Below are 9,813 nucleotides of genomic sequence, written 5' to 3' on the forward strand. Positions count from 1 at the left end.
CTGGTGTTACTCTAGCCTAAGTGCAGAATCTGGCATTTGGACTTGTTAAATTTCATCCCATTAATCATTGCCCAGTGCTCCAGGGCACTGTGCTTCTGTTGGTAAGACTGCAATGACTGTGTATTCCACATCATGGCTGGTTAATTAGAACAGCAGCACTACAGTAGTTATGGGGCTATTTTCTATCTTAACACCTTGCTAGTTTGTTTGCCTCTGATCAGGACAGTTCCATGAGCTGTCAGTGGGGTCTCCTACCCTGTTTTCTCTTGCATCTTTCTTTAATCTAGAATGTATCTGTTGGCAAGATCAGCAAAAGTTACTTACTTTGATCAGCTGCTTGTCAAACTGCATTTTTTCACTGTGATAGTACCTGTTCATCAAATTTTATAAAATACCTAGAAGTTCCTTGGATTTTCTTTAATTTGGTTTAAATGAAAACTTGTATCAACCAAAGACTTCTGGTTCAAATCTTTTCCTGAAACACATTCAAGCATATTAAACAGCATCATAACTAAACCAGAAAATTGAGACACTTTGTTCTGCTAATATTTTTCTGAACATTGATCATTTTATTCTGACCCTTTATTTTTTGCTCTGTTTAGCCACTTCATGGCTAGTGAATTTCAGAGCTCTGTTGTGTCACAGGCCACTATGAGAGGCCTTGTCAAACAATAAAATTACTGGGGTTTTGGGGTTTTTTGAGGGTTTGGTTTGGTTTGGGGTTTTTTTTTGTTTTTTGGATTTATTACTTCATGGTCTTCATAAAGAATTGCGATCAATACACGAAGCATAATTTCCATTATAGAAAACATAAGTAACTGGACTCAATGATCTGGGTCCCTTCCAGCTCAGGATATTGTATGATTCTATGGTTTGAATTATTTTATAAGTCCCACTTTAGCTAGTACTGCTACTGTTACACTGAAAATAAGGCTTAGAGGTCCCCAAATAAAGTGTACCTTTAGTAGCCTTTCTTGAGTATTGGCAAAACATCTGTAATCTTTCAAGAAAAGATAATGTATTTTTGTTAGCTACTTTACTGTAAATTTACCTTGGTCATGTACCCTCAGCTTCTGGTGACTTTAATCCATAGTTTTCTTTCTAACATTTCTTCCTTTCATCTCTCGCTCTCTGACCGTACCCCACCTTTATTGCCAAAAAAAGATCAGGTGGAAGGCAGGTACCTCCCTCATGTGTGTTCCCTTTGAACTTGCTTTATGACATGCAGTACCTGCACTGTGTATGGCTTCCTAATGAGAGGCCTGTGATGTTCATCATCTCTAGAACACCGTGTGGTCTTTTACAAAAGCATCTGCATGAAGAGGGACACAGCAGGTCTACAAGGACCAGAGCTGAACCATTAATTGTATTTGCAAATATAGGTTTACTAATATGATGACTAATGAAAATCTAATCACCATAAAATGTTTGATACATTAACATTAAAATGCAGCTATTACAGAATTGCAAAAATAACATCCTGCTGAACAGATCTTCTCCTTGTGTATACTCAAACCCAGATCTGCTTAGCTTAGTGACAAAAAGAATTTTTTTTCTGTATTCATTAGTAACATAAAACTAATGGATTCTGCTCTGATTCTCTCCATAGCAACTGAATTCCCTGACAGTTCCAGTTGCAGGACTACATTCCTTTCTCAGTTTTTTCAGTACGGTTTTGTTGAGAAGAGTAGGACAGCACAACAGTAATCAAAAAGAGTACTCTGGGTCCCTGCTGTTGCAAAGGTGCAGCTTAGGACCAAATTTAACTTCCAGTTTTGTTTTGGTTTTGTTTTTTTTTAATTGCTGCTGGTAATGCATAAGCCAGAAAGAACACAGCTTGACTTTCAGAACCTGGCTTCTGTTTGCAGGTCTGGCAGTTGGCAAAAAAAAAAACCACAAAAAAACCCCAATTAATCTGTATACAGTGCAAATTTGATCCAGAGGCCATTGAGATATACCAAGTGTGGAATCCCATAGTGCCATTTTAGACAGTTGCTTTTCGGAGTGAAACTGCTTTAAACAGGGAAAGCTGATTATTTCTTGCTGCACTGTTTATTTTGTTCCAAGCATTTATGATTTGATGAAAACAAGAAGCTGTAAAAGAGTGCACCTGCAGAACATCTTTTAAGTACCATTGCTTTTTTAGCCAATAATATCTTGAAACTTTGCAAATGAATAAAGATACAGTTTTTGCTTGAGAGAAATAAGTGATTAAAAGACACAACACCAATGAGTGTAAATGAGCAGTAAATCATTGACAGAGTCTTTTGAAATCACTTTCAGGCCTCTAAAGTGCCATCATGCTCCCTATTTGGGATTCTGAGTCCCCAAAAGTGTATTTTTGTGATTTTGTGAGAAGTGAGACTTGGTTAAAAATGCAGAAATCACCATGCCTTATGCATTGTTTTCATTATTCCCTTTGTAAGTTTTTAGCTGGAAAAATCAATTTTGATCATGTTGTTTCAAGCAACCATTTCCTGAGCCATCTAAATGCTACCCTAAACCTCAGACTGTTTCCCCCCTCTCCTCCAGCTGTTTCCCTAGAAGGGTGTTAACCACCTCACTCCTTTCCCATTTAAAAAACCTTCTATAATTTCCAGCCATGAATTTATTCATGGCTTGCTTACAATTGTGTTCTTGTGCCAACATTGTCATTTAACTTAAATAGTTCTTTTTCCTCCCTGATGTGTGTGTGTGTATATATGTACATATATATAGACATTATATTCCTGCTCTGCCATCATCTTCCTAGGCTAAACATCTTGTAAGATTCTTTTTGTCTTCTCTCACAAGCAAGGCACTCCATTCCATGGTTATGTGAGTAGCCCATCTCTGCAACCCACTTGAGTTCTGGGTTTTGTGAACATCCAAACCATAAAGAATACAAATGTGAATCCAGAACCTCCCTGAGAAAATTACCTATGCTTTTTAAACGTGTGCTTTTTTTAGACTGAAAAGCTCTTCACTATCAGGAATCTCCCCTTGTTTATACTTTTGCAACACAGGCAGGCAGTGGAAAGCTACTTAATTGTATGTTGTGCAGGTTTTACATCATTTCTTTAAATTCTTGAGCACACAGCTCATCAATTGCAGGTAACATGCATTTTTGGCAGTGGAACGTTTGGGGGCTGTATACACACAAGACAGGTTTAAGGATACCTAGTATTGCTGGGGGCAGTAGATCACACACAGACATGTATTTTGAAACCTGCAGCAGGTTCAAAAGACAAGGCTTGTCAGGAGAGAAGCCTACATGAGAGCTGAAACAAGCTGGAGCTGAATTCTACCACTGCAGTATTTCAACTGACACAGAAGACTGCAGACACCTGAAAACTCTGTAAATCCAGTAAATACATGAATGTTTCTGAGTAAGAACTGGAAGTGAAAATATGGGGGTGTAAGCAGTTCCTAGGAGATCACATTTTATTTAGTTACTGTGGTTCATCAGTGGAGTCACAGTAAAGGGCTCCGTGTTCAAGTCTCACCCTAGTAAAAAGTATTAGCTGAAACACTTTCATAGTAGTTAATTGACCTTTTACAGTAGTTTAAGCAAACAGATTTTACTTCAAATTTGCACTGAATTTGGACCATGCACAAAATCAGCTTGCACAGCTCAAGTGATGAGTGTTAACTCATTAAGCTGTGATAACTCGCTCACAGTCATCTGTCCACGCTCATCATGCTGCCTTTAGCAATGTGCCATAGCTGTTTTATGCTGAAAGAGCATTAATGTTCTCTGCATGTTGCTGAGAAGAACTGGAAAGGTTTTAGCATTGAATGAATGCAACCAAGGTATTTCACATGGCAGCAACTATGGGGTTTGGCAGAGCGAAAACATTTGAGTGTTTTTGGAACAAAGAAACATTACAATTTGCCAGTCTTTCTTCCTGGGCATAGGATTTGGTTGAATTTTCTATCTCAACAGTCACTAGGAGCAACTTCATAGATCCTACTGGTGCATCCAGTGAATGTAGAAATTTGTCTCTGCATAAGGATACTATTGTACAAGTGCTGAAGACCAGGTAGACCTCATTCTTTCAGAAAGTAGTGCTGAGTTTGCAAGTTCTTAGCAGACTAGGAACACAAGGTTGGGCTCATTTCTGCATTTAATTTATGTAGCAGAGCTTTCCTTTTTGTGGTATGTAGCCATGTGCTGCGCTGCTACCCTTTTGCAGCACTGATGTGTGTAAGGTTAATGCCACAAGTTCCTCCCTGTGAAGTTAACAGATCTTGTAGGATTAGACCCAGAGCCTACTTCTGTACAGTATTTGCAGTAAACTGATGATCATGTCATTTGTGCATCTTGCTAAACAGAGAAGAGCTGTTATTGTTCTCTTTCCGTTTTTTCTTTCCTTGCTGTGAGCTCTTAAATCTGTGCTAGTGAGAAATGACCAAAGATGATCTGATTGTCACTCCTGTTTTACATTCCATTTTGTTCCTTGAAGTTTCACCCAATCATGGCAAAACAACAGCACATGCAAAATCGAGTACTAAATGTGTAACCTATTTGCAGAATGTGTTTGTACACAATGTATACTTCTAGTACCCCCTACATTCAAAATGTGCCTGTGTGGAAGATTCTTTTGTGTTTTACAGGGGATATGAAGGTCAGCCTCTTGGAAATTTAAAAGAAAAAGCCTAAACATCATCAAAATGCATGGCCAAATCTTCCATGTTAAAGTACCAGAGAGCGCTCCAGTGCAGCTATGGAGACTGCCTAGGTAGCTCATAAATGAGTCGATAACTTTTTTTTCCCCCTAGGATGTAATTGGAAAAGCACTGCAGTATATTGGAACATATGGTGATCTGTGCAACACAGAGCAAGTTGTGGCTCTGATTGACGAGGAAATGTGTATCAACTGTGGCAAATGCTACATGACCTGTAATGATTCTGGCTACCAGGTAAGAGCACAGCTGTAATTAGCAGGAAGGCACAATGAGTTATCTTTCTGCTGCTGGGAAGAAAGAATTCACCTTCTGTTAATGAGCAGGTGGCAAAAACAGATGCCTAAAATGTTGAATTCAAAGCCCATCATGCTCCCAGGCTCTGGCTCACAAGCTGTGCAGGACCACGGCTGGTCCAGAGGGGCTGCACAGGCCACATCACTGTCACAGGGCCCTGACTGCAAGTGGGGTTCTTTTTAAGAGGAAGAAAATGAAGGAGCCCCAATGGCAGTAAATATAGTTCTTGATGCTTTTCAAGTACATGAGGGAGAAAGGGAAGAACACGTCCCTTCCCACCAAGGGGATGCAGGGATACAAGGGCTGGTCTTATTGCCAAATGCTTTTTAAGAAACCCAGTTCTTGTTCCCTCAGAGTAACCAAACTAATTCAGGTTTCAGGCAGATGGGGCTTTGTTTTGATCTTGATTGAGTTACAAATCCTTTCTCCAGGATAACTGCCAGGGTTTAGAGCAGCAGGTTGAAGTTTGCAGAAATCATTGTGACCAGAAAATGGCTCAATTTTGAGCTGAGGCTCCTGTTTGCAGCAAAGTATTTTTCTGATTGCTCAATATGGTAGCAAGTTGTATGAAATATATCAGCATGTCTAGGTGCCATTTCATGCCATGTCCACTGGAGATGATGGACTGGTCTGCAGTAAAAAAAGCAGTACAGGAGGGCTCATCTTTTTTTAGAAAACCAAAATATGGTCTAGTATAACTTTCATGGAATCCAGTATGCAGCAAGCAATAATTTCTACATGAATTTTTCCATACATCTTAGTCTGAGAAGAGCTTGTCAAAAACAAATACTTTAATTGAGCACCAGGTCTCCTCTGGACACCATCAGTTTTTGTTCCTCTTTAATTCAGTCTAATCAATAATAGGTCTGATGACTTGAACTACATAAAGTCACAGAAAGAAGTCTTCCATTGAAAATCAGCTGTAATTGAAACAAGTATGTCAGAGCAAAGGTTTTTTCCACTGATACAAGAAAATTAATGCTGTATTTATACCAAAATAGATTACTACAGTAGCCTTTTAACTTTCTAAATTTCTTCTTGACATTGCAATCTTCACCTCTTCCCCTTCCATCAGATTTCTCAGGAATATTATATTTTTCATATAACCCTTAGAGAGCAAAAGATTGGGTTTAGATTTAATAAATTTTATTTTCTGTAACTGGAAAAAAATCAGCATCAAAAGAACCAAAGTTTAAACCCCCAGAAGGTTTTCTAAGCACAAAAGAAAGATGCTTTTTCCTTATTTAATTAAGGAAAACGCAAAGAAATTAATTGAACAGAATTGCAAAGGAATTCTTAATTGCAAATAAATCAACAACAACCCCCCTCACCTTCAAAACAGCATCTGCTTTATGCTTCCCTTTGTTTCAGAAATATCCACGCTGCTCTACACAGCTGTCACCTTGTATGAGTCCAACAGAAAAGCTTTCCTTAATTTAAAGTCAGCACTGTAGTCCTGACTTCCTCTCCCTCTTTGAACTCCCTTTCAAGATGTGCATTGTTGTTAGGGAGAAAGGAAGGAGTCCTCCTTAGATACTCATGAGCCAGAGCTCTCTTTGTGCTCGAGCTAAAGTAAAACTCAGAGATCCAGGGCAGTTACTTCAGACTTCCTGCCCTTGCTGGTTGCTACAACAACTTCTGTGCCTTCCTAGTACTGAAACCCCAAATGCCTCAAATCTGCCTTTGGAGCCAACCTGCAGCAGCACCAATACTTCCCATCACCTCCCTGCCCCTCCCCCCATATGCTGAGAGTGGTCAGGGAGATTTGCTAAGGCACTGCTTGTTTGCCAGAGTTCAACTTTCAGGCCTGATTTTCCCTCCTAAACTCTTCAAAGTAGATACTCAGTGGTTTTGGCGTTTTTTAAAATTTTTTACTTTTCTAGTCTTGCTTCTTAGATATTGACACTTTTGCAGTTGTGTGATGCTTTTGGTTTTGCTTTTAATTGCCTTTTCCATTATAACCAGGAGCTTATATCATTGAGACTGCAGTTGTTATTTCACATTCAAATACACTTATCACCCTAATTGGTAATGAGGATTCACTGCATGGAACGTGAGAACTAAAGCAAGCTCTGCCTGCCCCAAACTCTGATATTCCTTTCAAAGATTTGCAAAGGAAAGTAATCACAAGGCACAATGAGCTCTGTTTTTCTCTACTGTTTATTAAATTAGATTGTTTATGCTGTGCTGAAAGTAGAAGTCAAAAGAATGCCTTGTGACGGGCATTGTGCTGAAGCTGATCAGGTGTGATCTGGTGTCTCCTCTAAACCAATAAGCCCAGCACATTGATATCTTAGGAAATATTTCCTTCACGTGAAGGAGAAATACCCTCTGGGAGTTTAAGTATCATGGAGAAAACTCCTCCTTTCGTAACCAGCCCTTGTGACCCATGAGCGTTTGCCGAGGTGTAATTTGGCCCACCTCTCTAATTTCACAGTGTCTGGAGAGGGGGCTCTTTTGTTCCCGGCCAGTGGAACAGTTGCTATAGCTGCAGTGCAGAATCACACCAAGATGTCTCCAAGTGCTGTAGCGCAGGAAATGCAGGCACTAGAATGGGAGCAATTCTGACCTTTTCTGTGTGTGACATCGATAATGTTTATTCCCGCTCGCAGGCTATCCAGTTTGATCCCGAAACCCACCTGCCCACGGTTACTGACAGCTGTACAGGCTGCACCCTGTGTCTCAGCGTGTGCCCTGTTATCGACTGCATCCGCATGGTTTCCAGGACAACCCCCTACGAGCCCAAGCGCGGGCTGCCCTTAGCCGTGAACCCCGCACACTGAGGTGCCCGGCCCGACAGCTGATGCCAACTTTACACTTGTTTGATGCAATTGATTTGCTTTCTAATTAGTCCTTGCAAATCTACTCCTATAAAAAAATGTAATACTGGTAGCTTTTACAATGAGCACTGCTTTCCAATTACTATTTTTGCAACAATTAAGTTTTGAAATTACAGAAAGGTGGTCGTGGCTGTCAGTGGTCCACTATTTGAAGTGTAACTTTCTTGTTACAGTTCATGCTGTGATTTCAAAACTTCTCTAAAGACTCTTTAATCTCTGTGTATTTTCTGGCTGGAAATATAATTAAGAAAGCATTTTTAATGAACTACAAATCAATGTACAAGCTAACTGTTTTCAGGGAGAGCATTTTGTAATTAAACATTACATTTAGTTTTAAAAGAGTTTCTTAGAAGATGTAATTAACTACATAGCATTCAAACAAAGTGATGTGGCTTCTATTTTTCTATAGACAAATGAAAAGGAGTTTAAAATAGGATTTAAGAACTGGATTAATCACTTTCAACTACTACAACATATGGTAGTGTATTTTTATAATCCTTTCTAATTCTTTTTCACACTAGTCACTTTATAGAATAAATTTGCTTTGCACTGACACATGCTGGACTCTTCAGATTTGTGTGTTGCATGGGTGGTTTGATCATTACTTTCCCCCCTCAGTGAACACTTACAACATCTCTCTGCAAACAGTAACAGTTCAAATGGCTTATTAGGAAGTACAGAATCCTGCGTTTCAGGATTCTGAGAAGCGACAACATTTTTTGCTCCAAGCTCATCCTCTAAATAACTTTTTAATCGTGCCAATTAATGTTCCAGAATGTACACGTTTCAGGTCAGAGATCTGATTGCGTGCAAATGGACTACACACCCTGCAGGCTGCGTTTGCCAAACACAGACACACAGGGCAAACTGGCAAGGTGATTTCCCCCAGTGCTGGTTCTTCATACTTAGCAGCTATGTATAGTTCTAGTAGTTTCACAGCCAAAAATAAATACAGATTCATCTGTCTTACTAAACAATATCTCAGATTTAATCCATTTTTCACTCACAGTAGGAACTTTCTAATATGAACATATTGCTGTCTGCTTCACTCCACTTAAGAATATAAAGCCTTTAGTTTCATAACAATAATAAATGATCTATCAGTTCAATTTCTTATAGCATATATTGTGAGCAGCAAAAGCTTTGATTAAAAATATACCCTGGCTTTTGTTTCTTGATTTATGAATTGTACACTGAATTATAAATAAATGTTGAAACCAACTTGGGTTTGTTTGTGATTTTTCTTTTTGCATTTACTAAACAGAATTTTTTTTGTAGACCCTTGTCAGTTGGTGTTTCATGATCTTTAAGATTCACTCCAGGAACCATTAATGAATTAATTCACACATACATTATTCCATTGATTGCCTACAGTGCAGAATGTATCGTGCTCTTTGCCCCTCTCTGGCACCTCTTTGTCTGCCTGTGACCGCTTCCTTCCCCACATACACGGGTGCACACATTTGTAAATTCGAACATTTTCAAATGTCATTCCATTTAGTGCCCTTGCTCCACCAACACTGTTTTGCTGGTGCTTTGGGCTTGCTTGGCAGGCTCAAGCCCAGTGTCTCCACTAATAGCTTTCTCTTCATATTTTAATTTTCCTGTTTATCATTGTGGATTTTTCAGACTCAGATGAAACAGGAACAGATAGTCATACTGCTTAGAAAATATTTGCTTGCAACTTCTTTAAAGCTCCTAGTCTTGCAGTAGTTTCTTATCTAACATGAGCTCCTGTGGACTCACAGGAAGAACAAGCTGTTTCGTGAATGTCTGTGACAAAGTTTGGAGAGTCTCTGCGTGTACTGCTTGTCCCTCTGCCGAGGAGCTGCCTAACAAGCAGCATGCCCTTGAGTGGGGCAGAAAAAGACATCAAAATCAGATTGTCTGAAAGTAACATTCTATGTTCCCAGACAGCAGATGCAAGGAAAAGTAGCTGTCTTCTCCCGGGCTGTTACCGTGTACTTCTTACTCTGCATCCTGCCTACCACGAGCCCTGCGGGTGAGAGGT

At 39.5% G+C, this 9,813-nt stretch overlaps 1 protein-coding gene across 5 annotated transcripts in view; it reads left to right on the forward strand.

The window, feature by feature from the left end:
* The window catches only part of DPYD (dihydropyrimidine dehydrogenase), a 353,872-nt gene extending 344,849 nt beyond the window's left edge, over positions 1 to 9,023 (forward strand). For all 5 annotated transcript variants that reach the window (XM_032117755.1, XM_032117757.1, XM_032117758.1 and 2 more), the window contains 2 exons: positions 4,762 to 4,902; positions 7,575 to 9,023. In XM_032117755.1, coding sequence (XP_031973646.1) covers positions 4,762 to 4,902; positions 7,575 to 7,745 — 312 coding nt within the window. In that variant the 3' untranslated portion in view covers positions 7,746 to 9,023. The remainder of the gene's footprint in view (positions 1 to 4,761; positions 4,903 to 7,574) is intronic.
* Positions 9,024 to 9,813: the final 790 nt, after the last annotated feature.

The sequence above is a fragment of the Corvus moneduloides genome, chromosome 9, assembly GCF_009650955.1.
Source record: "Corvus moneduloides isolate bCorMon1 chromosome 9, bCorMon1.pri, whole genome shotgun sequence".
NCBI lineage: Eukaryota > Metazoa > Chordata > Aves > Passeriformes > Corvidae > Corvus > Corvus moneduloides.